The sequence below is a fragment of the Miniopterus schreibersii genome, assembly GCF_964146895.1.
Source record: "Miniopterus schreibersii genome assembly, chromosome: 11".
In the NCBI taxonomy this organism is placed as follows: domain Eukaryota; kingdom Metazoa; phylum Chordata; class Mammalia; order Chiroptera; family Miniopteridae; genus Miniopterus; species Miniopterus schreibersii.
In genome coordinates, this window is record NC_138111.1 from 3588531 (window position 1) to 3616313 (window position 27783).

The 27783-nt window shown below is 59.4% G+C and overlaps 1 protein-coding gene across 1 annotated transcript in view; it reads left to right on the forward strand.

The window, feature by feature from the left end:
* CFAP77 (cilia and flagella associated protein 77) overlaps positions 1 to 18948 on the forward strand; it is a 93520-nt gene extending 74572 nt beyond the window's left edge. Inside the window, exon 6 of the mRNA XM_081152306.1 lies at positions 18123 to 18948. Coding sequence (XP_081008432.1) covers positions 18123 to 18245 — 123 coding nt within the window. The 3' untranslated portion in view covers positions 18246 to 18948. The remainder of the gene's footprint in view (positions 1 to 18122) is intronic.
* Positions 18949 to 27783: the final 8835 nt, after the last annotated feature.

The window sequence follows — 27783 nt, forward strand, 5'->3', positions numbered from 1 at the left end:
GAGCTTCGCAGGGAAGCCTGGCTGCCCCCTTGACGCGGCCCCTCATGTCCGCCAGTGGCCTCTGTCAGCACGTGTCAGTGACCATTTGCCCGCCGCCCGTCAGCCGCGCCGCCCCCGTGCCCGGAACACGACTCGCCATTCAGGAGGCGCCGGGAGCCGGGGCGCTGCTGTGCCGCGTCCGCCCTGACCCCGCGCACCCCTCGGCTCAGCTCTCGCCGTCCCTCCGATGTCCTGCCCCCGAACCGACCCCCCCTTCTCTCTCTCTCGCGGTTTCTGTCCACAGCCTCCTTCTGTTGCCCTTTTCTCTCTGACTTTCCAGCCCCTTCGCCTCTGACTTAGCATCTGCCTGAGCCCCAGGGCAGTGACAAAGGAGGGCTTGGGGTCTTCCCCAGGGTCCAGGGAAAGGCCCCTCCCACCCGCACCCCACAGCGGCTCCGCCCGCAGCAGGAGCTCGCGGAAAGAAAGCGCCCGCTCCTCTCCAAAGGAGGCGGTGTGCCGGAGCCTCCGAGTCTCTCCCAGCCTCCACACTGCTGGCAGAAAACACTGCAACGGGCCGCATCCGCCAGCCCGCGCTGCTGGCCTCTGATTCGGTGCCGGGCACTGTGCTGTCATTTACGTGTGCTGTGTCGCACAAGGGGCCCTACGCCTTGCGTAGAGGGAGCAGCTGGCCTGGGACCCAGGTTCCTGCGGCTGCAGGGCCCAAGCTGAAGGCCCTGCCCATTGTGCCGTAGACACCAGGGAAGAACAGGAATGCAGGCCCCGGTGCAGGGTGGCCCTCGTCTTATCCGGATGGTCGTGGGACTCTGGAAGCCACGTGTCACAGCCCAGCACAGGCTCTTAGACCCCCAGAGTGCCGCCACCACCGGCGGATGCTCAGTCCCCTCCCTGTCGAGAAATAACACCCACAAGAGTGTTTATCGAGCTCTCACTGTGCAAGACATCAGTCCCCATAGACATCATGTCCCCATTCTACTGACGTGGAGACTGAGGCTGAGAGGGGGAGGCCTTGCCCTGTGTGAGGGGATCCTGGGTTCAGCCCCGGGCTGCCTAAGCCTCTCCTCTAAACCTCTAAAGCCTCCTGGGGACTCCTTCCCTCACCACCTGGCCCCACCCCAGCAGGTCCCCTCTCCCCACCGCACGGCTCCCTTCCCCCCCTTCCCGTCACTTATCCAGACTGCAATCAATTACCTAACTGGGCCCTTAGCTATTCCGCGTCCATCTTCCCCAGTAAAATGTGAGCCCATCAGGACCATGCCTGCCAGGCCCCCGCACGTCCCCAGCGCCCAGCACAGTGCCTGGCACCGAGCGGGGGGGGGGGGGGGTCAGTAAGTGCCCAAGGAATGAAGGAAGGACTGGACAAAAGAATGATTGACAAGTACAGCCCAGAATGACAGGCAAACTGAAAAGCCCTTCACAGACCTGATTAAACCCACCTTTCCAAACCAAACGCGCCAGCGCCCAGCATCCAAGAGGATCTTTGTCTGCCGCGTGTCGTGGCCTGTCGCTGCCGATCCCCCGCCCCGCCCCTCCCCGCCCCGGCCCCATTATGAAAGGAACAAGCACATCCAAAAAAGCCGAGCCCGTCACGGTGATGGATAACCCACATGCACCTCCCGCTCGCGAACAGATGTCGACGCTGAACTCTGTCAGAAATAATTAAACACCTTTCACAGGGAAAAGCTGCGGGCAGGCGCGGACCGCTCCGCGGGCTGGGCACCGCCGCCGAGCAGGCTGGCTTCCACGCGCCCCGCCGGCCCCGGGGGCGCCCCTGCCGCTGCACTCACAGGGCCGCGAGCCCCAGAGGGACCAGGAAAAGGAGGGGAGGGGTCCCTCAGAGCCGGGATTCCTCGCTGGCCCGCAGGATCCCAGCAGTTAGGCCGCACGACTCCGGGGCTCTCTACAGTCTCTGCCACCAGCAGTTGCCTCGAATGGCCGGTGCCCAGAGGGGGGGTCAGCCAGCAGCTGGCGAGTGGCCTTTCTGCCAGGACATTCATGCTGTGCCACCAGCCAGCTAAGAGATCTGGGCCGGCCTCTGAACCTCTCCGGGCCTCAGTTTCCTCATCTGAAAATGAAGGGCTGGGCTAGTTCTTGAGGGTCTCTGCCAACCTAAGGTTCCACGGTCCCACGTCCATTGGTCAAGGAGCCATGTGGGAGGGGCACGGGGGCTCTTGGAGGTGGCAGACCCCACAGTCAGAGTGAACTGTCAGGGAACAGCTCCGATTCCCATTTGGGGCACGAGTGTGGACTGATGGCCTCCCACCCCCGAGTGGAAGGATGGCTGGGCTGGGGGCTCACGTGCCTTCCACCAGGCGTGCCGGCGTCTCCGGGGCCGAGCGAGAGGCCAGCAGAGAGGGAGAGGCGTGCTGTGTCTCCGTGCGTGACTCCAGGGTCAGCCAGACCCGGGTCACATGGCAACCCTGTCACTCCCAACCTGTCAGGTGGCCTTACCTGTCCAAGACCCTCTTTCCTGTTCTACAAAACGGGGCAGGGACGTTCCCCTGGCAGGGCTGCTGGGAGGGCTGATGAGAGCACACGTGCACAAGGTTTAGCCAGCGCCTGGCCCTATTACGGTGCCAATAAATGGCAGCTGCCATGAGGATGGTCCTGGTGATCATTCACTCACTCACTCACTCACTCATTAACTCATTCACAAATCGTGTTGATCACATCTGTGCCAGGTCCCGTTCTCAGCATCAGCATATGCTGCTTCAGGGCGCTGGACGGACAGACGTGCAGACAGGTAACTGCGCAGGTACACGGCTAGACGGGGAAGTTTGGAGAAGCTTCAGCCCCAGGGTGCCCAGGGTTTGCAGCCTCAGACAGAGGAGAGAGACCAACCTTACTTGGCGACTCAAGCTCCCAGGCGGGGATGGTCGCCTTACCCACCACCCAGTCACCACGCTCCTGGCTCCGGCCGGCCCACCTGTCCACGCGCTTTTGCAGAATCCTCCGCGGGCTCCCCCCAGGCGGGCCGCACACGTCACCTGCCCAGGTCAGCCCTGCTTTGGGCCTGATGGGAGGCGGAATTATTAATAGCCCCGCCTGCTGCTCTCAAAAGTGACTCGGTCTGAAGCACACAGCCTCCGGCCACCTAATACTAAGTCAAGAAAAACAGATGCTTCCCCCCTCTTTACAAAGGGCTGCCGGTGACAAGGGCCCGGAGACGAGGGCCAGTGCCCCAAATATTTCTGGCGGTCCCGACAATGGACGGTGGAGGCCGGATGCCACCAGCCAGGCAGTGGCTCACGTACATGATAGTAAATATAGAGAGAGGACCTGCAGTGTTGTGAAATATTGCACAGCCACTGAAAATGACAACTTTGGTCTGTACCTATTGGCACGTCACAACCTCGTATTGACAGAAAGAACCGGCCGTGTGAGCGTTTCGGACAGAGGCGGCCGCGAGTGGCCGCAGGTGTGTGTGCTCGAGGGCAGACGTCGGAGGAGGGCCCCAAGTGGCAGCAGCCGGGGTCTCGGGTGGGGTGGAGGCTGAGTCTTACCCTCTCTAATGCTCTTCTCCGCATTGTTTGAGTTTTTGCAGTGAGTACATGGATCTTCGACAAAACAAGTGAGGTTATTTTTTAAATGTCTTTAAAGGATGGGGACTCGACCTCCCCGCCCCATGCTTGTCCCAGTGCTCAAGCGCCCAGCTCCTCTGATGGCTCCCAACCGGGCCCAAGCTCTGGCCACACCCAGTTTCCCATATTCGGTGCCCGTCAGGCGTGGAGGTCGGAGGCTGGCGCTCTGCCCCAGCAGTGAAGGTGGCCGACCTGCAGGGTCCAGGTCTCTATGGCCAAGTCCACGTTATAACGAAGATCCAAAGTCCACTTCTAGGGGGGTATTGCCCAAGCATCTGGAGGTCTCCACCTCCACTACATTCCACCTCCCCCACCACAGGGCCAACGCCCCACATTACAGGCATTACACAGGCGTTCAGTGACTAAAGTGTAAACAAATTGACTGTTTTCACTGGGTGGGTTCAGCCCCACTGCTTTAGAATAATGGCCTGAGCCATTAAGCTAACAGTGTGATTTACAAGCCCCTGTGCTCCGGGTGCGGGGCTCAGGCTCCTCTCTTTGTGGAAGACTGGCCCTGCCTGGGGTCCCCTGGGCCCCGGCTCCCTCACAGAATTGGGAGGCGCGGGAAAATCAGCAGCCAGCCAAGCAGGGACACCCAGACGCAGCTGATTAGCGGAAGCTGCTGAATCTAAGGAAAGGCTTTTCTCTCCCACCCCTCAGTTCTCTTACAAATCATAGCTGGCTGCGAAGTTAGCTCCGCTAAACCCCAGGGCGGGCTCAGGACGCGGCCACCCCACGGCCGCCCCCTCGCCCAGCTGTGTCCAGCCCCGGTGTCACTCTGCAGACCCAGGAAGGGCAGCCTCCAGACCTGCTGCCTCTCCGAGTCCCCACACTGGTGATGTATTTTAAGTATCCCGTCGCCGCGTTTTCCCCCGGAATAAGAACATCCATGTTGCCGTGTGGGGCGCGGAGGGGAATGTGTCACACGCGGGAACGGGGCAACGGGAAGGGTGAGTCAGCGGTCCTGATGCAGCTGACGTTCCTCCCCTAAGTACAGGTCCCCCCGTTACCACTCAGGTCCGTATGCAGAAGGGGTGAAAGCAGGGCCTTAATTGGTCTTACAGCATCCGGCCCCTCGGAGGTACAGAATTTTTAGGCACCTGCTCACAAGGTGACATTGCTGCTCAAATACTGGCAAGTCACAAAGAGCCAGAGCTGGAGCCCTGGGGACGAAGCGGCAAAACAGCGGCTGGAGAAGTCTGGGGGAAACAGGGTCATGGGGGGAGAGGTCCCGCGTCTGTGCCAGGCCGGTCATGGGGAGGGGTCAGGCGTCCAGGCCGGGGGATGCGGGAGCTGGCACTGCTACCAAGACCAGCCCCGCAGCCTGGGGACCCGCAGCCTGGCTGTCCCCTGAATCCTGCCAGCGCCCGAGAGTTTTCGGTTTAATCCACAAAGCTCTCCCCAACCGGGCATGAAAATATTTCAGATGTTGTGCTAAACAGTGCCCGGAATGTAGAGTAAGTCCGCTTGTTCTGGCATCAGCTAGACACTTCCAGTCTCCAGGGACGGCGAGCACCTCACGGGGGAGTCTGGGAGCCGATGGGGCCGCGGGGTCTCCAGCTTCTTCCTCCAGCTCACCCCCAAGAGAATAAACCCTCAGAGATCTAAAGAGACTCTCCTGGGCTCGAGGAGGAGTCCGGGCCAACTGCCACCTCTGGGACGGCTTCCTCGGTGTCACCCATGAATCCCTCGTTTCCACGCGTCCCCGCTTGTCAGCCCCTGTCACCAGGCGCCGACGCTGAGGGGTGACGGGACTGAAGCGGCCAAGCGCGTGGCCGCCGCGGGTTCTAGCGGATAAACAACATTCAATGATTCACTCGGATAAACCCAAGTGCGTTCCCTGAGGTCTGTCAGAAGCTCGGGGGAGATGAGCCGAGAGGCTGGGACCCGCGCAGCTAAGCGCCGAGGGCAGGGACACATCCCTCCCCGTCTCCCGGGGGACACGGAGCCCACGGGCAGCACGGAGCACCCGCCGGAGAGAAGGCGAGACGGGGCTGCGTTTTCCTGGTCTCTTCCCTCCCTCTCCTCAGAGGCCTTGGGACAGGAGGCCTTAGAATGGTGCAAAAAAAAAAAAAAAAAAGTGGGGAGTTTGGCCAAAGTCAACTGGCTGGGGTGCAGAGGGAAGGGCATCCAAGAGCTATTCTGAGCCCAAGTTCCCAGCTGGCAGCCACAATCGCAGCACCGGCGGCTCCCAGCCGGCACCTCCTCCTTGCCAGGCGGGTGCACTGATGAACAGTGTCGGTTACGTCCCTGCTCCCAGCAGCCTGATGCGGTGGGAAAGTCACGCTGCCCGGGTGGGGAAGCCAGAGCTCAGAGGTCAGTCTCCAGCCCCAGGCTCGAGGTTAACAAGTGGCAGAGTGGGTGGGGGCTGGCACCCTCTGGCCGTGGAAGGGCCCATAAATAGGAAGGACCTGTGCCTGAGGTCAGGGGCCAGCGGGGGCTAAATGCAGGGCCTGGGAAGGAAAGTGGACAGTGGTCAGGGACTCGGTTTTTATAGGTGTCCAGGGGGCCATGGCCAGCCCTGCTCTGGCTGTTTTAAGCCCTTGCAATAAACACAACTTTCCACTGCCCTGAAAGCCTTTAGGCCTTGATAACACCCCCGAGCATCTTTGAAACCGTAGTTTGGCCCGAGGCTAAAGAGGAAAGAAGCCATTGATCGGGGTTCAGGCCTCCTGTATCAAAAGGCATGAGGTGTGGAGGGCGGGCTGAGCCTATGGGCTCAAAGCCACACCTCGGGCTCCAGGTCCCACACTGCTCAGTGTCCACACCTGTGGAGTGAGGACAGTAGGCGAGAGGGTCAAGAGCAATGTACACGTAAAGCGCTTGCCAGGGGCCTGGCCGAGGAAGGGTCAAGGAGCAACAGTGTCTGGGTTAGACCAGGTTTGGCATCAGCTCCTGCAGGTGGTTCTCAAACCTGGCTGTGCCTGTGGGTCCTCTGGGGAGAGGTTCAAGCTGCAGGTTCCAGGGCCCCACCCAGGACCCTGACCCAGTGTTTTCAGGGAGTGGCTCCCCGAGCTCCCTGGGTCGACACCGGCCGCTCTTACACAGGTATAATTAAAGGGTGGCAGGTGGATACCCCTTCATACGTCTGATCCGAAGCTTGTTGGGGCTTCAAAAGGAAGCCGGGATTAGGAACTGCAGTCGTAGTGTGCTCGGGCTACTAGGACAACAGACCGCAGACAGGGAGCCCCGACAACAGGCATTTATTCCTCTCAGTTCTGGAGGCTAGAGTCCAAGACCGGGGTGCCGGCAGGGTTGGGTTCCGGTGAGGCTCTTTTCCTGGCTTCCAGATGGCTGTCTTGTCATGTCGAGAGGGGGTGGGGGGCGCTCTGCTGTTTCTTCTGATAAAAGCACTAATCCCAGCATGGGGGTCCCACCCCCAGGAACCCATCTAAACCTATTCACCTCCCAAAGGCCCCACCTCCGAACACTATCACCTTGGGGGGTATGACTTTTAGGGGGACACAATTCAGATCAGAGCAACCCCTTTCTCCAGTTCAGTCGAAATCTGCCTCCTTTTATCTCCCACCTCCTGGCTGCATTCCTCCCTCTGGACCCCACGGAATCACCTGCTCCCTCTTCTGAGAGTCCCACAAATACCCAGCGTCCGACACTGTCCTGCCTGGGTTCCTGACTCTCCCTCCAGGCAGGGAATTCTCAGTGTTCGGAGGTGCGGCCCTGTGCTGCAGTGACTGGGGTGGGCCCCAGAGCCCGCGACCTCGGCCCCCCGGAGTCGCATTGTCTACCATTGTCCACGGCCATAAGCGAGTTGCCACCTTGAACTGCCTTTCTACATATTTTTGAACAAGACTGTGGTTGAAGATGCCCATCAGTGTCACCTGAACCACGCAACACAAGAATCTATGCGAATATTCCCTTCTCGGGGGCAACTGCAGGAAAACCTTACAGTTGGATTTGGGTGCTGCTGACAGTAGTAACGCCAGCAGCCACCACGTCCCAAATGCTTACTCAGTGTGCCCGTCACTGTGCCAGGGGCTGGGCAGTGACCCCACGGGGTGGGTAGTGTGACTCTACATTATCTTCATAAAGCCTCTGCAACCTGGAATATCTTCTTTCATATCATGTAAAATTCATTAGGCCCCTTCAAGTCACTCGTAAGGCGGTAAGGTAGAAATATTGAATAAAATAAAACGCCTCTCCTACTCAGAAGTCAAGCTGAGCAAAGCAGACGGAGAGGATCCTTAGGCTGCTTGAATCTCAGGTGCATTTCTAAGGGCTCCGTCGCCTTATCCCAGGCTCCTAACCCACCCATCGGTCCATCCATCCATCCATCCACTCACCATCCATCTATCCATTAGTCCATCCAGCTGTCTGTCTGTCCACCCATCTATCCATCCATCAGTCCATCCATTCATCCATCCATCCGTCTGTCCACCCAGCCAAGATCTGTTGAGTGTCTAAGGTTGTCCCTAAGAGCGGTTACCCCAAAATCTCCTGTCAACACGTTCCCAGAACAGGGCCCAGAGTATGGCCTCAACAGCCTTGCTGTCCAGTTGAGGACACTTAGCTCTAATATTCTTATTTGTGACCTGACAGGGTCAGCCTCTTCTTAAAACCCACCGGAAAAAAAATCCTTCCTGGTCATTATTCCAATAAGACAAAAGGGGAAAGACAACACCGACACCGCGTGCATCCCACCCCAGCGGGCCACGGACGCCACACATCCGAGCGACCCCGCTTCCCCGGCAGTGACACAGGAGCTGTGCGGAAAAGCGACACGGCACTGACGGGCACCGTGCGAACGGCTCAGCCAAGGGCCTCATTTACAGCCAAGCACAAACTCAGAGACTGCGGGCTGAGGAACCAGGCGCGGATAACCACCTCGCACCACCTGAGAGCGCACTGTCGGGTAAACTTCCAGGGAAAGTAATTAAGGGGTCCCCAATGTCTAAATTCGGCAGCAAAATTTGGAGCTCTGGAACTGGACGCTCACCAGGGATCTGGCGTCTCCTCCCAGCCTGATCTCTCATCAAAACGAACGGTGGAGGCTTAGGAGGGGATCAGCTGGGGTGTCTCCACGCCCTCCGAAGACGCCCCCCGCCCCCAGCCCCGTGTGCTCCTGCAGGCGCTGTCTTGTCGAAGAAGCTGCAGGCAGCAAATGAGATCGCCGCTTGTGGGACAGGGCTGAGATTAATACACAAATATATAGACCTCTCTGAAAGCTGGCAAGCACCAATTAATATTTATCAAGTACCCGCAGCGTTCATGATGCCGAGGAGCAACATGCAAAACATACAGCCCCTGGCATCAGGGGGGCTGCGTCCTGAGAAGCCTCACACACACAGGTGCTCCGTGGGCCCAGAGGCCCCGCCGGTGGGAAAACCCGAGGGGGGGCCTCAGGTGAATGTTTATAGCAAGTGGCCTCTTCTCACCGAGAGGACGGAGCATCCTCAACTGGGCATCGTCAGCACCATGCCCCACGGGGAGCATTGCTGACACCAGGCCGAGCTTCTGGGGCCTGTCCCATTCACAAAGCCTCCTCCCAGGGCCTCAGCGACGCCTCTCCCTCGCCAACGCCCTCCTGAGCTCTCACTTGTGCACAAAACAAGGGGAAAGTCCCAGAGATCAGTCTACCACGGGGCCCCGTATCCTGCTTGTCATCGGCGTGGGCAGGGCAGCCCCCGGCCAGACTGCCCCACGGCCTGTTTGCAGCTGGGCCCTCCCGGGCACCTCCCAGAAGTGCAGTGCCACGCAGACCGCCATCCTCCAGGCTCCGGAAAGAAAAAGGGGCCCTCTTCCTGGCAGCTCTACTTGTCACCACATTTGTTGACAACCCCATTGAAAACAGGCCTCGCTGCTGCTGTGAAGTCTCATTCCATCTCCCATCCAGGCCCCACTCGGTTTCTGAAAGGCGAAAACCCTGGAAAACACAGACACGCGCCCACCCCCGGCCCCATCACAGAGGGAGAGAGGCGGCCGTCCGGGTGAGCGGGGCTGACGGGCCTCCTCACCTGGCCCCGCAGTGCACCGCCTCCAATTAAATCAAAATGGTTTGTTTTTAATGGTCTTTTACACTGACAAGTGGGCGATCATTCTGGGCCCACTAGCTGTCAGGGAACTGAGGCAAATCCTCCGTTGATAATGCCCAATGCTTCCAATTAGGAGCTGAGGCCGCTCCTGGCGCGCTAACGATTCCCCAGCCGCCCCCCAGGCCCCTTTGGCGCTGGCTGCTGCTTCTTGCCTCCGCCGCAAATTACTGACACCAAACGGAAGGCCCCGTCTCCTCCGCCACGCCAGGCCCGGGCCCTGTTGGGCTTAATGAGCCGATGGAAGTTTCGTGGCTCCGGCGCTAAATTCTTTTCTTGTTTGACAGCTGCTCGGCTAAGGCGAGTGTTGACCTTATAAAAGATTTAGTGTTTCTCATTATTTTCTGTCAAGCTTCACAAGTGATGGCTCGGCGGTTATCATTTGCATCCCCGGGTGTGTGCGTGTGCGTGTGTGTGTGTGCGCACGCGCGCCGGGGTGTGTGTGTGTGTGTGTGTGTGCGCGTGTGTGTGTGTCGGACGGGGCCCCAAGGTGGAGATGGGGAGGCGGGAAGGGGTCTTCCTCTCCCCTCTTGCGTCTGGCTCGTGCGGAACAGCTTCCAGCATGACATTCCTCTTGGGCTGAGGGGTTTCAAAGAACAGGCAAGAGGCAAAGCCCGGACGGTGATGGTTAGATGGCCTCCTGGCCTCCCGACGGCGGCTGGGCCGAGGCACCAGAGAAAAGCCAGGGCACTCAGGAGCCTGCTGGACAACAGCCCAGATGTGCTGGACCAAAGGACACCTGAGGCAGACTCGACGCCCAGGACAGTCTTAGCGCCACACTCAGGTGTCGTCAGGAGGGCCCCCTCTTCTGTCCCAGGCCCCGTGTTATCCGCCGCCAGCAAGCTCCCTCCTTCGGCTCTGCATCCTACATAAGGATTCAGTGGTTTTTAAAAGCAGCACCACTTATTTCCAAGCGGCACACATTACTGTCCCCCGGGATGACAGTGCGAGCATTCGTTAGTCCTCGATTGGTCCCCGCGCCCACGCCAAATGGGGTGCTCTCTGAATAACAAGACTCCAGGGAGTCCTCCCAGGCTCCGGGGCCAGCCTCCCGCTCACCTCCGGCTCGTCGGCTCCACGCCCCCCCCCACCTACCCACAGGCCGGCCGGCTGAGCTGACCCACGGCGGCCTCAAGAGGGAGGGACAGCGAAGGGCAGGGGAGCACGCGGGCGGCTCCTCGCTGGGACCCGCCTCCTTCAACCTGTTACAAGGACACTCCATTTGGATCCCTCAGAGCGAAAACACGGCACCCCCTCCAGCCCTCCCGAGGCCCCAGGCCCATGGCACACCTTGCTAATCAATCATTACACACAGGCCTTGGCCGGCTGGCTTGGCTGGCGGGAGCATCATTCCGTTCACCAAGGGGTTGCGGGTTCGATTCCTGGTCAGGGCACACACCCAGGTGGCAGGTTCGATCCACAGTTGGGGCTTATGCAGAAGGCAATCGGTCGATGTTTCTCTCTCACGTCAATGTTTCTCTCTCTCTCCCTTCCTCTCTCTCTCGAAATCAATGAAAACATATCTCAGGTGAGGATTTTAATTAATTAATTAACTAATTAATTAATTAAAATAATAAAGTGAAAAGACAGCCCACAGAAGAGGAGACTATTTTTGCAAATCATATAGCTGATAAGGGACTGTGTCCACAAATGCAAATATTACTCTGACAACTCAGTAATGAAATGTAAATAACCCGGTTTTAAAATGGGCAAAGGGTATGAACAGACATTTCTCCAAAGAAGACACGCGGATCATGGGGGAAGCCCAGGAAAGGGGCCCAACAGCATTAGCCTTCAGGGAACCGAAAATCAAAACCACAGTGAAATACCACTTCGGCCCACGAGGTGGCTACAACAACGAGACAGACGATAGAAAGTGTTGGCAAGGCTGTGGAGAAACCGGAACCCCCATACGCTGCTGGTGAGAAAACTGTACCAGTTTCCCAAAAGGCTAAACCTAGAGGTCCCACGTGACCCAGTAATCCCGCTCCTAGGTGTCTACCCACAGAAATGAAAACACACGTCCCCACAAAAACTTGAACACAAACATTTCTAGCAGCATTATTCATAATAGCCCAAAAGTGGCAGCGACCCAAATGTTCATCTTTAAATGAGTAAATTTTATGAATTATATCTCAATATAGCTGTTTAAAAGAAAAGGTTCAGGCCACTTGAAAAAAAAATAGCCCACTTGAGTTAGATCAGTGCACGTCACCTGGATTCTGTCTTCGGAGCCTTGAAGAGAGTGATAACTGGCCTCGAATGAGGAGGGAGGGGCTGGTGTGTCCTCAGTTTCCCCCAATTATTCACTGTGACTCTCACTCACCTGAAACCTGTTAAACTCAGAAGCTGACGCAGCAGAAGTGGGTCTTCAGGGAGTTCGGACAAACACCCACCTCGGCGTCACCCTTCTGTTCACCCTCCAGCATCTGGCAAATGGATTCATTGTTCAATCTGGATCCCAACTGCTGCTGACTAGCCTCCGCCAGTCCTTGGAAGTGATCTAGAGACACTGGTTTGGCTTCTGGAAACAGCAACTCGCGTCTCATCTTCAAAGGCACGCAGGACTGCCCTTGCGTCTGCCCCAGCAAGTGTGGAGAACCCTACAGCCAGGGGAGCAGCTGGGTGTCCTCAGGCCAGTGTCTTAACCACCCTGAGCTTCAGTCTCCTCTCTCACCAGGCGAGGACGCCCCTGGCCCCCAGGGGGCCGTCGCTCCACCCCCCTCGCCCGGACATTCCGGAAATCTCGCTTTAGAGCCTGTGCGGCAGCAGGAGGTTTGTTTCCAAGCCGAGCTTGGATGTTCTTTGAAGCACAGCATGTGTCTGTGTCAGCAGGGAGGGCCCGGTCCTGTGTCCTTGTTCTGTCTATTTTTGGACCACAGAGAAAAGAGAGCTGGTAGCAGAACAACAATTTAGGGGACCAGATGTCCCGGGAGAGCCTGTCGCCCTCGTTAATTAGCTCAACTCCCGAGCCTGCGACATCAGAGCGCAGGACCCGGCCCGTTCGCCAATGACGTCTCCCGCGGATCCGTGTTCTGCGGGGGCCTCTGACCTCCAGCTGCCCCAGCTTGACAGAAATTACTGACCTGGGACTGATCCATAATCTCCAAGTGGCCTCATTAGAGGAGACAGCCCCTCAATCTTTTAAAGAAAACCTCTCTCCCAGTCACCTGAGCACTTGTCACTTAGGGGAAAAAAAACTAAACTAAAATCTCTATAGCTGTCTTTTTTTTTTTTTTTTTAAAGCTGTTTGGCAGGTTATTTTTTTTAAAAAACTGGCTATTTTTTTCTTCAAATCCTGCCTTTTGCTTTCTCAGCCCCCAGACCTGGCCAAGACTTGGTGTCCATTTAGGGGACCATCCTGTGGCTGACGAGAGGGGACCGGAGTCAGCCGGCCCCACTGCCCCTTGTAGTGGACACGTCGGGCACACGGGAAGCCGCCCAGCCTGTGAGCGGGCCCGGCACAGGGCGGGTCCCCTCCGGCTGGCGCGCGCACACACCAGGCCCACGCTGCAGAGCGGGCGCAAAGGAAGCCACCGCCCCCTGCTGTACAGAGCCCGGCTGTGGCCGCCTCAGTGTCCCCGCTCGGCCAAGGCCTCCTGCTGAGGAAAGAAGGCAGACGCTGCTCACGTGGACCAAGCTGTTCCACACAGCCCAAGGCCGCGGCCACCAGGCAGAGGAAAACAACCCACATGTCACGTCCTAGGTCTGGGGCTTTCCTAGGCACTGAGGTGGGCACAGGAAACGCCCGACGGGGGGGCCGCGGGGAACGTTAGCCAGAGCCAAAGCCACTGAGCACCGGTGGTGAAACTTCCTGAGAGCACAGCCCTGCTCCCAGTGGCGTCACACGCATTTCCAACAACCGACAGGGGAGCTCGCCCCGCACCGCGCCCCCTGGCCAACTCACCTCCCGCCTCTCCCAGTCCTCTGACACCCCGCTTGTCAGCTCCTCGGAGGCCGCTCTGGCCCCGAGCCCGCTTGCTCTCCCCGCCTCATAAGGCCTCACGGAGCCTGGTCCCCCTCGCAATCCGCGGCACGCCTAGGACTGAGCAGTGAGTCGTGCGGTTGTGTTTTTGTCACCAGATCCTGCTCTCTGAGAGCAGAGGCTCCGCAGTGCCCCGTATCCCGACGCCCAGCAGAGTCCAGCGCGGCGTGAATGCTCGGGGCTCGTGCGGGGAGTGAAGGAACCGGTGCGTCAGTGGAAGGGCCCCCGCCACGTCTGACCCCAGCCCGGGCCACGTGGGCATGGGCTGTCCTGCTGAAAGCGGGTCCAGCTCCCCAAACGGGCATAAAAAGCAAAAACCCGACGAACCTTAACTAAGCGTCTGAACCACACGGATTGCTTGAGCGCCAAAGAGGTTCCATGAGAAGTCAGTCACAAAACGTAACTAACAAAACTGCCTGGAAAGTTAAAAGCACGTTTATAAATAACTTAAGGCCGAAAGGAGGAATCCCAACAGAGATTCAATAGACACTAGATAAAAGGAGAACTGAGCGATACTAAACATGCTCAGGACCTGTGAGGTGAGAGACAAGAAGGCGCAGAGGGCGACAGGGTTGCCAGCGCCGCGTTACGTAAACGGCAGGGTGAGGAAACAGGCGGCTTCGGGGAAAGCAGGGGGCTCCAGATGCTGGGAAAGGGGGGACAGCGGAACCCCAGAGAAGGAAACCACGACGTCAAGGGCAAAACCAACCAAGCGCCGACGGCATCTCACCACTAAGGGCATCCATCAGGTGAACCGTTGGCTCACCGAGAGCGGGTCAGAAAGTGCGGGTGCTTTCAAATGAACTGGGAAATGGGACCCGGGAATCTAGGTCCGGGCAAAGTGGGGGCCGAGGGAGAGGCGGTGGGTGAGCTGGCTGCCCGGAGACCCTGGGAGAAGCGCTTCCCACCTTCGGGCCTCGGGTCTCCCATCTGTAGAACGGGAGAGTGGGGCTCAGGGACCTCCATAGTCTCTCCCAACCCCGGCTGTCTGGGGTCTCGGGTTCCAATCCGGCATCCGGACAGGGAGGGAATTATGGTTCCTCAGGGCAGCGTGGACTACAGACCTCTCTTCGGATCTGATGGCGCCCCCCTCCCGCCCTCATCTCCTTGCCCCCAGCACCCTGGCTTGCTGGTCCCTACCACCTAGGACACTTCCCCTCCTCTTCCCCTGGCTGGGGCCCTCATTGTCTCTCGAAAGGCCTTCCTGCCCCCAGACGGAGTTAGAGTTCCCCAGGCCTCAGTCTTATTAAATTGTGATTAAACAATCAATTGCACGTAGGGTGTGTTCAGTGGCTGCCTCCCAGGCCGTCTTGGGGGTCCATGTGGACAAGCGCCCTGGCCTGTCTTACTCATCAGTGTATCCCCGGTGCCGGAGGCGCCCAGTGCGTATCTAGACAATGCTGTTTAGATGTTCCCCATTCACACAGGTTGGACCAGCGCCTTGGCCAACCTGGGTATGGCCGCCCCGTCCCACCCACCCAGCTCCCAGGGCTGCTGGCAGCCCTGGCACTCGCCTCTTATTTACCTGCGTTGACCTTAGAGGGAGCAGCTCAGCTCCACTCAGCAGAGCTGTCTCCTGCCAAAGCCGTTACAATTTCTTAGCTCCAGGCGGAGACAGACTGCAGATGGCTTAATTTAGAAGCCTCTCCGAAGGAATTCCGTGCTCCACAGCTCTCATCCTTTGACTCCGGGGGTCCACAGGGTCGTGACCACACACAGCTTGAGGCCTGACTTGTAATCAGGATCCTTGTCTCTGGCTGAGCTGCTATTTTAGGAGGAGAGAGCGGAGCGTGCGGGCTGGGAGCCACCCGTTCCCGGCAGTGACTTTCTCGAGAGTCCTCTCATAAGCTTTTATCGTGAGACAGTGGCGTTCAGGCTCGAGGATGCGGCCTAGAGTCCCACCACTCGGGGTTCAGCCTGTGCAACCTAGGGCAAGTGGCTCGGCCTTTTGGGGGCCTCCGTTTCCTCATCTGTAAAATGGGGACACCACCTGGATGCTCTGAGGCTTGTGTGACATACATGGCGAATCCTGGGTCTGTGGTTATGACGTTGTTGTTGATGGGAGCAGGTGGGATCTCAGGGGTGGCCTCCCGGACAACCCGCCGAGGGGCACCCTGCTGCTCGGCCTTCTGAGGGCTGAAGCCCCTCTCCGTGGACTCCCGTGTTCTGCCCCTGGCGGCTCCTGGGCTGTGGCCACAAGGCTCCAGTCCCTGCCTCCGTCTTCACGTGGCCTCCCTCCTGCATCTGCATCTTCTGCCTCTTACAAGGACGCCTGTCAGGGTGCCCCTCTGAATAGTCAGAAAGTTCTCATCTCTACATCCTTAATTACATCTTCAAAGGCCCCTTTTCCAAATAAGGTCACGTTCACAGGGCCGGTGTGTGTGGAGATGGCGGACGCGTGGACCTCGGACTACACGCCCCACCAGGGACAGAACTGTCGCGACTCCGAATGCTACAGAAGGCCCTGGAGACCTGGGAGTCCCAGCGGGCCAGGCATTTGAAGCAGGGGGGTGCCCGCAAGTCCCCCCGAGACCTGACATGCCAGCCTTACTGAGCATCTCTAGCTGCCTTCTGGGAAATCATGTCGCGGTGTCAAAATCAAGCCATCCCTTGCCAGAGGGGACACAAAGGTGTACCTGAGAAGCCCTTTGTTTTCTGGCTATTTTCCTCTCTTTTCAATAACATTTTTGAGGCCACTTGGGAATTTTTCTGAAACCGGAGATTAAGCTGAGAATAGGATCAAATGAGCTGAACTCCAGGTATTGAGCCCCGGGCCCGGTGGGCATTAGGTAACTGGCGAGGGCCCTGCATGATCCTGCCCGCAGCCCAGAAGTCAGAAACCTGTGGCTGGGGCCCCGATGCTCCCGGAAACACCGCCACCGAGGGCCCGGGAGGGGACAAAAGGCCCATGGACCTCCCGCGTCAGCCTGCGCTGTTTCCTACGCTAGGGCTTGCGGGTCTTTTTCCCAGAGGAGAGAGTCCATGGCTTTCTGTCGAGTCCTGAAAGGGTCACATTCCCCAGAGATGAAGACCATGGGTTTACGTCCTGGAATAACTAACAAGCCTCAGCAGGAGAAGCAGCTGAAGCAGAATATTCCAGAAAGAATCCAGAACTTAGTGCCCCGAGGTTGGGGCATGGTGCTAATACAGTTTGTCTGCCACAGATTCCTTGTGGGGCCAACCCTGGACCAAACCCTCTCTGGGCCTCAGTTTCCCCGTGTGTAAATGGGGGATGGTCAAGTTGGATTCCTCAGGCCCTCGTGCACCCTGACCTCCCTGCTCTCCCCTGACGCTGAGCACAGCCCCTTGGACCTGTGGTCAGGACCTGAGGTGTGCGTCTCATTGACCCTAAGCAGCGGCCCAGAGCTCAGTTAGGGGGCGGGGGTGACAGTGTCCTGAGCAAGGCAGCGGATGCAGGCTTCAAGGAAACCGAGGCCACACCGGCTCTGCCCAGGGCCTCGGGGGAGACACTACCCAGATCTCTGCCTTCGGGAAGCCACGGTGGGGCCTCGGGCTCTGGTTAAGGGCCATGGCGTTCCCCGAGGGGCGAGGGGGCCAGGCCTCTGTGCTCCCGGTGGGGCCAGATTCCGGGACCGAGCACAGAGGCTCTCCCTGTGAGCGCCTCCGGGTCTCCCCTCCACTTCCTTTCCGCACTTCACCCTCTCCCTGGTCCGTTCTCTCGCCTGTCACCTAATGCCCACGAAAGCTGCCTGCAGCCCGGTGGGCCCGCTCACCCGCAGCCCTCCACCTCGGCCACCCGGTGAACCCCGGCTCTGATGGGCCCCAGGGCCAGCACCACGCTGTCCCCCGGCCCCGCGCGTCCCCCAAGCCTGTGGAGGAGCGTGAGGGAAGCGCCCCGAGGTCCCCCGGCAGCGGGCGGCTTATGGTTTGTTGTTTTATTTGGTTTTGGGGTTTTTTTAAATTCTCACCTGAGAATATTTTTTCCATTGCTTTCCAGAGAGAGTGGGAGGGGGAGAGAGAGAGAGAAACATCGATGTGAGGGAGAGACATTGATTGGTTGCCTCCTGCATGTGTCCCGACCAGGGCCAGGGATCGAGCCTGCAACCGAGGTTCGTGTCCTTGGCTAGAATCGAACCCGGGACCCTTCAGTCCGCAGCTGACACTCTAACCACTGAGCCAAACCGGCCAGGGCTGTTGGGGGTTTTAATGGTGGAAAAGCGGCATGTGAAGGGTGACGCTGGCTGTGAGGTCCCCCTGCACGGTGACCCCAGCCATCACCATGTGATATTCGCTTACCCCACAATGAGCAGGCCCGGTGGGAAAACACTGCCACGCGGGCCCCGGGCAGCCCTGCCCGGCAGCCTTCTGTCCCATAGCCTGTCACCGCCCGGGGCGAGGGCACTCCCAGCTCACTTCTGTCCCTCTCAGCAATTTTATTATGACTCTAAGATGGAGTTCGGGGCAGGCAAGCGAGGGAATCGGGGAGGGGAGCACCGGGCGAGCCCCCAAGAGCACCCACGCCCACTAACCTGCTCTCCCCTCCATCCACAGGTGGCCCCCCATCTGGACACCTTCCCCACCGAGGCTGACCGCCAGAGAGCTTTCAAAGCCCACAGGGAAGAGTGTGCCGTGCGCCAGGGGACTCTGCGGATGGGCAACTACACCCACCCCTAAAGCCTCCTTGACACAGTAGAAAGTTCCAGAAGGCCTCACCTTTCTTGCCCCAACTCACATAAGACACTCTCCTATTTTTACGTGGGTTCTGCTCCTGCAAGGCCCTCAGATTCGGGCTTTACGTTAGTTATTTTTGCTGAGTCCCCTTTTTAGATTAGCCAACACTAGCTTTCCTTCGCCCAGCGCCCCTCTCCCCAGGGATGCCCCCTCCTCTGGCAGGCCGCCTGCCCTCTCCTCTCAAGCTCTCACCCCGTGAGATAAACTCAGATTACCAGGCAGACTTTAGATTCTGGGGCCAAGGAATCTGAGGCTCTGCCCAGGAAGCATCAGGAACAGCCCGTGTGTTTCCTGCAGAATCGTGACAGTGACATCCTCCGAGAGCCCTCGTTTATATTCCAAACATGAGTTTCAATCATTCTTTTCGGGAGGCCTGAGTCTCACCACGGCAGCAGTGGCGCTGGGGCCTGCGGTCCCCTGGCCGCCCTGGCCGTCAGGCCACCACGGGCTCCTCCACCAACACTGACCTTGGCAGGTCAACCCTCGGGGGGAGAGCCTTCGGGCGAGCGCGGGCTGGGAGCGCAGGGGCCCAGGAAATTCCCAGCCAACCCCTGGGCAGCTCTTCCCTCGCTCCCTCAGCGTGTTATCTGGCTTCTCCCCTCCAATGACATCCTGATCTATTTTCAATTAAAATGCTGCTTGTCATCCTTCCGTGACCTTATCTGAAAACCAGCAAAGTTATACCTGGTGCGGGAACCAATCTCAGGCTCCTCAGGCCCATCACGCCCTCCCCCCAACACCTGGCAGCCCCCACACGGAGTCGAGCTCGTCCCCGAGTTTCAACACCCCATCTCCAGTCTGAGGACTGCTCCCCAGCTACAAGCCCACCCGACGTCGCCACTTGCGCCGGGTACTCATCTCAAACCAGCAGAGCCAAGACAGACAGTTGATTTTCCCACCAAACTCACTTCTCCCTCCGTTTTCCCATCTCATAAACGAGATCAGGTTGACCCAGCTGCTGAAGCCAGATGTTTCCCTCACCTCTGATGTCTGATCCAGCAGCGAGCCAGCAACATCGCTTCCAAGAACAGCCTGGTCCATCCCTTCTCTCCGGCCCCATCTTCTCCCTGGGGAATTGCAGTAGGGCCCTTAACCTTCGCCTGGCTTCCCCCTCACAACCCACCTCCACGGAGCAGCCCCTCCGCACTCTGGTGGCTTCCCTCCATCCTGAAGCAAGACCCCCACTCCTGACCAGGCTGGGACCCCAGGTGAGACAGTGGGGCCATCCCTCTGGCTCTATCTCCCGCATCTGTCCCCACCGTCCACAGGCGACAGTCGCTCAGTCCTGCCTTAGGTTTTCGGATTGCTTTTCCCTCTGCCTGGGACACCTGGGCCACAGCTTGTCACCTGCCTGCCCTTCTTCTCTGTTCCTATCTTAGCTCAAAGTCAAGCCCCCTCCCCAAGAGGCCTCCCCAGAGTCGGCCTCCTGTTAAATTCACGCCCACCTGTTTCATTGTCTGCACAAGGATCCCTTGTTTAGGCCTGTGTTCTCCGGAAGGGGAGTTGCACAGGGTCAGGAATCTCAGACCCAGGGCCCAGGGCCCAGGGCCGGGCCTGCAGGAAGTGCACAGTGGTCTCTGTGGGAGGGCCCACCGCAGGAAGGTCCGCTGTGACTCGCCCGACAGGCCGGGCCTGGCAGGGAGACCGATGGAGACTGGCCCTGAGGGATCCGAGTGAGTTTCCCGGGCAGCCCGCCCCTCAGCGGCACAGGTGCAGCGCATCGGGTTCCCTCACGATCCGCTCCCCTCGGAATCTGGCTCAGCCAGGGCCTTCCTAGATTCCCCCCCATCCCAAGGGCCTGAAACCCTCCTCCCACCACACAAGCCAGAGGGAAACAAGCCCTCACTCATCTTGGCTAAAGCCACCTGAAGCCTTCTGACCCCCAGGGAGCAGGGAGCCCCGTGGTCCAGCAGGGAGCACCCGAGGCGCCTGGCAGCTGAGCCGGCAGCCATTCCACAGGTGAAGAGCACAAAGCCCAGCTCTACCCTGGAATTTCTGTGTGACCTTCAGCGAGTGTCCTAACCTCTCTGGGCCTCATCTATGAGAGAGACAGGACCCCGGCACCAGACATCTGCTCAAGCTAAACTAGATAATGCCTACATTAAAGAATGTGTATAGCATGACCAGCCCAGGGTCATAGATACACGTGAATTATTTTCTTATCAACAAATCGCACTGCAAAGGGGCAGCCAGACCCTGTGAGTGATGGAGGGACGAGAGCGGGCCGTTCAGAAGACCAACCTCCTCTGTGCCCAGCTGCATGAAGGTCAAGATGCTTTTAACTCAACACACTTGTTTGCTCTGAAACCCTGTATGGGAAGGGAAGGGGGCACACTAGGACACAGGATTTCCTGAAGGACCTGAAATTAGGCTCTGTCCACCGAAGGGCGGGGCACGCTCTGCCATGGCAACAAGGGAGGTGCCCACGGGCGAGTGGCCCCTCCAGGCTTGCTTTTCCAAGGACCGGGGCCAAGGGGAAAGCGTGGACTTGGGCAGGAAAAGCTGTGGGAAATCTCTTTTGTATAGCGATCGCCACTCCCGCCCCAGCAGGCACACAGCGGGCCGTGAGCCTCGCAGGGGCTGTGACGGGTGTCCTGGGGCCGCACCCTCCATCCTCGCCTGCAGATCCCAGCCCCTGGGTGCTCCCCGCCTGGGTCTGAAGCGCCTCCCCTCCGAGGGTTCCCCAGCTCCTTGTCCTACAGCGCCACCCGCTGGCAAGCCCGAGTCCAAGGCCGCAGGCTCCTGGCCCTTCCCTCCCTCAGCTTGGCTCTGCCCTCCTCATTAATTATTTGTGCCGGCACAAAGCCCCAGGTCGGATTCCCGTCTCATTCCGCCTTCTCAGGTATCCTGTGGCATCTGACGAACGTGTGTCCTCACTCGTGCTGACCCTGGCTGAGGGGTCCCCCACGCACAACTTGTGTCCCTCTGACGGCCCTTCACGACCTAAGGTAGAGTCCAGAAGGCTCCAGCCTGGAGGGGGTCATCTTGGGGATCATCTGTTAGCCCCCTGCACCGCCATCCCCCTTCACAGATGGAAGAGAGATGTGGAGGAGGGAGCTGAGTCAGTTAGGCCACTAGCCATCCAGGCAGGTGACTGACCTGTTCCAGGGCCTGCCCCTCAGACTATTCTCCAAGCGGGGCAGAAAGAGGGAGAGCTTAGCCTAGCGTCCCATCCCGAGTCCCCCAGTCACACTCCAGCCAGTGCCACGTGGGGGTGGCCATCACCAGACGTGTGACATGCACCCGGTTTTGCTCACTTCCCTGCTGACTGGCATTTGCGATCATTCTACCTCCTGGTTGGGTTTCCTGGCAACAGCCCATCAGAGATTTAACCAAAGAGGTCCATGTGTGCCGTCCTCATGAGCCCAGGGCAGGGGGCGGGGAGGGCAGCTGGTCTGGACCTTCACCAGGTCAGCTTGAAATTCTTGGAAGTCCCCTCTGAGGCAGGAGGGAGGTGGTGCCCTTGGTGGGAAAGGGAGCGAGAGTCGGCCTGGGGTGCAAGAGGGTTGCAGGAGAGCCTCCAAAACCAGGCCTCAGGAAGCTGGGAGGGGCTTGAGGAGACAGGGTTGCAGTTACTCAGCAGCCCACTGGGACTGGAGCCCCTCTCTGGGCCGGGAGGTCAGCTTTCTTTTCATGCTGAAGCCCCACTGACTCCGGTCTGTTTCCAGATTTTTCAACCAAAGCCCAGCCCTCATTCATTCTGTCACTGCCTCTCTCTCTCTCCCTCTCCCTCTCTCTCCCTCCCTGTCTCTCTCATAGAACCAGATAATTAATAATTTTCTTGGTAAGAAGGGGGGGGCTGGAGTCTGGATGCTGTGCAGGCTTTTTAGCAGCAATGGTAGCAACAAACCAGAGGCAGTTTCTGCGATTGGCCTGGCAGAGGCTGCTGGAAGCCTGAGGAGGAAGCATCGCTCATAGGCCACGAATCTAAATCCAGTCCCGGGAGGCCCCTGGACCCAGACAGAGAAGGTCTGGCGTTTTGGTTCACCCATCCCAGCTCCTCGTCTAGTGCTGGTCTAGGAACCACAGACTCGGGTTCCGAGAAGCCCGTCTCCATGGCAGCAAGCAGGCCCGCAGCTCAGGGGCCAAGGTGGGCTGCCTCACAGCGCGCAGGCCTGCGCCTCCCGCCACGTGCGTCTCGTGCATGTATCCTTCTGGGCCCAGACCACCTTTTTGCTTCATGTCTTTTTACTTGGGAAAATCTTTGATGCTTGAAATCATTAAAAGAATTAAGACAAAACAAAACAAAGAAAACTAGGTTGGCTTTTTATCCAGGTTCCTAGAACTGAATGCAGGTGAATTATAAACTTGAATCCACAAATGGAAATAATGTATGAAGGGGAATGTAGATGGATGGGCACCTTGGCCTCTGTGAGCTCCATTCTGTCCTGCTCTCCTTGACATTGCCAGCATCTAGCATGCACCATGCATGGGGAGCCTGCATGCTGGGAGGGAGGGAGGGAGGGAGGGAGGGAGGGAGGGAGGGAGGGAGGGAGATGCTCTCTTTCTGGTTTCAGGAGCTCCATGGGGTTTGGGGCCAAACCAAAAAAATTGGTTGAGAACAGCATGCCCTTGAAGCCCACAAATCGTCCAAATCCTTGTCCAACCCATCTGTTTGCAGAGCAGCGATATCAGCACCCAGGCCTGGCCTGTGTCACCCACACCCCCTCCCCACTCCACATAGAAAATGGGTTTTGGTTAGAAGGCCCTGGGCAAAGGGGGATGCTGACCTCTCTGGGGGCAGGCGCTAGGGAGACAAGCAGGGGCGCTCTAACCTGCGGGGGATGAAGCTCTGGCTATCCTTGCCAGCAGTTTTACTATGAAATGTGTCATCGCTACTCCCCAGGACCCACTCTGCGTGCAGAGTCCTCACAATGAGCAAGTGACAATGGGGGTCTCGCAGCTGAGAAAACCACGGGTCAGAAAGTCTGTGCTGGGGGTCACAGAGCAGGGCTGGGACTATGGTGGGGCAGGTAAGGCCCCTGCCTCAGGCACATTTATGGGGTTGCCACAAAACTCAGTAACCAAGACAAACAATATATTTTGTAAATCAAAAATTTTAAATCCCTGATGGACAAAATAGTAACAGTTTCAGTAAAGACTTGGGTGACTCACCTCACTTGCCTCACCTGAGTCCCAGCCCTGGATTCTGAGCCAGGGTCCTACTTCAAGTCTGGCTGATTCTGGAGCTGGCATCCTGTCACACAGCCTGTCGCATTACACGCCTCCAGCCCCGACTGCTCAGGACTGTGACGAGTGGCACTCTAGCCACAATTCATTCGCGTTGCAGAGAACCCCTCAGTATCATTCTCAAAAACTCTGAGCATGTCTCCCCACATGGCTCTCTGCCTGCTCAGAAGGTGAGCAGAACTGGCCAAAGCAACCTTGCCAGTGCTCCAGGGCTGAGTGGCATCCAGTGGGGAGGGGGGTGGGGCTGGGAGGAAGGAAGCCGGGAGGAACCACAGTCAGCCAGAGGCCCAGGCACTCCCGGCCTGTTCCTGACCCACGTCAAAGCCCAAGCCCAGAGGCCCAGGTACAGCCAGGCCTCTTCCTGGAAGTCCACGGGCCTCTCCCACCTTGGCCACTCACTATCAGCCTCTGATGGTAATATCTTTGTCCTACAGGGAAAGCTGAGGTCTGGGCACGTGGAACAGGGCCAGAGCCCGGGCCTGTCAGGGCCAGTCTGTGCCATGCCCACCCTGCCCCTGAAGAAGGGCAGCTGCTCTGCTCTTTGGTGTATCTGGGCATGCGGCTTTCTAGGGCTTTAGTTCTACAAGAAGCTGAAGGTTTAAAGGAACAAGTTCAAAGTATGCTGGGCAGGGGCTACAATTTGGAGCTAGAGGTTCAAAGTGCAAGTGGGAGGCTGGGGAGAAGGGGTGAGCCCTGAAGAGGGGCCTGGGCGCTGGGTGGCAGTTCTGGGCCCTTGGTTCCGACCGAGTGGTCCTGGCAGCCTGGTCCAAGAAATGCCCTTTTCACACTGATTCCCTTTCCTTCCCCGAGGCCTCAAGCCCCACACTGGCCTGGCTTCCTCCCTGGGGAGGTGCCAGGACAGCCAAGGGCAGGACCTAGGCTGGGGAGGGGAAGGGAGGGAAGGGGGTTCCCCTCCCGCTGAGTAAACAAGCTCTGAGAGGCTGTGGAACTTACCAAGGTTCACACCCAGCTTTGAGAACCTCAAAGCCCTTATATCCCTCCAGGACCAACCAGGCTCCTTTCTCAAAGGGAGGGACGGGTCACCCAGGATCCCCCGGATACCTCTAAAATGCCAGCTCCTGGGCTCCCCCTCAGCGAAACCTGGGCCCGGGTGAGCACACACAAAACCCAGGCTGCGGACAAGCTGAGAGGCAGACTAACCAGGTGATGAAGGAAGGGGGAGGAGACGGCCGGTGGGGCTGGAAACCCCTGAACAGGAATAAAATTATGTTAGTGAGACAGGGCGGAATCCTCCAGTAAATTCCAAATGAAACAAATCGCATACAATGTTTTACATTAGAGGCGATCACTCATACTAATGACGGTATACTAACAGCCTGTTAAATATTCTTGGGCTCTAAGAAGCTCGAAGAAGCGGGCTAGGGCTGCAGGGGCTGGGGTCCATGCCGTTCTTTTCAGCCGCTAGAGGTTCGCTTCCACCCCCGCAGCCCCCCATCCCCGCTCCGCTAGGGTCTCCGCAGCGCCCCGCACCGCCCAAGGCTTTGCTTTCGCAGCGTCGGGGACCCAAACCCAAGCCTAAAACCCCGCAGGCCAGAAACGGTCTCTGCGCCGCTCGGCGCGCGTCCGCTCGGGGCGTGGGCGCTCGGACCCGCCCGCGGGCAACAGGACGTGGACTTCTAGCGGCCTGGCGGGTCCCGCGGATCCGGCCCCGGGAGCGTCACGGCCTCTAACAGGCCCAGGAGGGGCGTCCCTTTGACCCAAGTTGGGGCCTTGGGTGCTGCGGGGGTGGTGAAGTTTCTCCGGAGATGCGGGTGCAGGCCCAGAGAAGCAGAGGTGCGGTGAGAGAATGGAGAGGGGCGCGGGGTCTCCAGAGCGCCCAGGGCAGGAACAGGCCCAAGCTGGGGGCTGGGCAGGAAGGGTCCCGGGACTTACGCCCCCCTCCCCTTCCACCAAACGAAAACCAACGACCGGCTCGGCTGGGCCCCGCCGCGGGAGGCGCGCGCTGCAGCGGCCACCGAGCGAGGGCGGGGGTCTGTCCTCGCGGCCCCTCGGCGCCCGCCCTCCCGCCTCCCCGACAGCTTGCAGCCGAGCTAGGGTCGCCGTCCCCGGGGAGCCGCCCGTCCTCGGCCCCCGCTCGGCCGGCGGCGGGGCCGCTTCCAATCTGCCGGCGGGCGCAGGGGGAGAGCGCGCGGAGCCGGCGCGAGGCCCCCGCCGGCCTCGCCCGAGGGAAAGGAAAGTTTCTGCTCCGCCGGGTTGCGCGGGGCTGTGCGGACTGGGCCTCGGGTTTGGGGGGATGCGGGCGGCTCACTTTTCCGCTGCGGTCTCTGACGCCGAGCCCGACGCGGGACACGGGTAGTTCTTTGGAGACCCGTGGGGAGGGGACGGCAGCGCGCGGGCCCGCCTCAGAAGCCCTGAGCTCCCGGGGAAGGACGCCTCGGACCCGGGGGCCGCGGTGCAGGCCCGCGGACTCGTCCCCCTCCGCCCTCTGACCACAGACCCCATCACGACCCCGCAGGCCGTGTCCAAAGGCCCGAAACGCGCTTCGGATCTGCCCGCAGCGCCGGGCCCCGCGGCCGCTGAAAGGCCCCGAACTAGACCTTGGGGGAGGGGGCAGGGCGAGGGGGCGCGAAATTCACAGTGAAAAGACCGCGTTTCCAGCGCTGCCTAGAAAACACCTCCCCGGGCGAGCCCCGCTGGGCGCGGAGTAAGAAGCCGTTTGCCGACGTCTCTACGCGCCCCGGGCGCTCTCGCGCGCCCTGTGCAGAGGTATGGACACCGGCCGGCGGCCAAGCCACCGGAGCCACCGGCCGCACAGGGGTCCCCGCCGCCTTTGTGCGTGGCGCCACCTCCCTCGGGCCACACGGATTTCCAGGGGTCCCCCAACGCCGCAGACACGATCTCCCCACGTCCTCCACCCTCGCCCCACAGTGAAGCCGTCGTCCCGGCCCTTCCCGGGGCAGACCCCAGCTTTCCCCCCTCCGCCCGCCGCAGGGCCCTAAGAGGGCAGAGAAAGGGCGGCAAGTTGTCCTACATTCGAAACATCTAGAACCCGACGGGAACGCCCCGCATGGGGACGGGGCTTCTCCGCGCACACGTGTTTCTCCTCTGGGTTGGGTCCTTTCTGTGGCTGGAGCGAGAAAAACCGGGGAGGGGGCGAGAAAAAGGGTCCACGACAGCCCCGCGGACGAATAATTTGAATAATTGCCGGAAAGGGTCGGGGAAAACTTTAAAAAAAACCTCGCGTCGCAAACCACGGGCAGCGGCGACCGGGCCCCGGCCCCCTCCCCGCAGCCCGTCCCCCCTTCAGCTAATCACCCTCATTAGGAGCCTCATCACCGGCCTAATGAAAGCAAACCGCGTGGAAATCGCCGGTAAACAGTTGGGTCTGTGCTGTAATTAATTCAGTGTCTCTTTTAATCAAACTGAAAGGGAATCGGGCCGCGGCTTGCGGAGCTGTGACATCACCCCCAAAATCGGCCAGAGCCAATCAGCGTCATCACTCCGGGGACACGTGGGCGAGTCCCCTTTAAAAAAACACGCACACAACATAACGAGAAAAAAAAAAAAAAGAAACAAACAACAACAAAAAAAAACCCAGCCCCAAAGTAAAAGTGACACAAGTTCATTTTTTAAAGGAAGGGGGGAGCGAAGGCGCGCGCGGCGGACCTGCGGAGAGCTGCGCGCGCGGAGCCGGGAGGCGCTGTCCGCGGTGCTGACGGCCCCGGGCGCGGCGCGCGGGCGCGGGGCGCGGGGCGCGGGGCGCGGGGAGAGGGCCCGCGGGCAGGTGCCGCGCCGCGCGCCCGGGCCGCCGCTCTCCGCGGTGCTGACGACACCAGGTGCGCTCCGTGCCGCCGGCTGGCCGCCCGCTGCTCTCCGCCGCGCTCTCCCGCTGCCTTCGGCCACCGCTCGCCTGGAGCAAGCGTGCGGTTTGGATTTTTTTTTTAAAGCCGTTCTTTATTTAGATTCCAACATCCTCGCATCTCTTCGGAGCCAAAGGAGCGCTCGGGCCGTCGGTCTCCCCTTTTGCTCTCCCCAACTTGGCGCACCCTCCCTCCCGTTCCTCCCTGACACTCCCACCACCACCTCCCCCCCCCTCGGCTCCGCGACTCCGGCGATGCCGCAGAAGACGCGCTGAGCCCTTTTGGATCTAATGCGCAGAGGAGGTTGGCCCAGAGCTCCTGGGCTCCCCCAAGGCTGAACTCCATCCAAGGTGCCCGCAGGCTCCCTGCCCGCCTTCCCCATGCCAGCCCGCAGCTAGGGGCGAGGGCAGCGGCGGCTGGGGCTGGGGGTGGGTGGGGAGCTTTCGGAGAGGACAGGGTGCAGCTTGGCT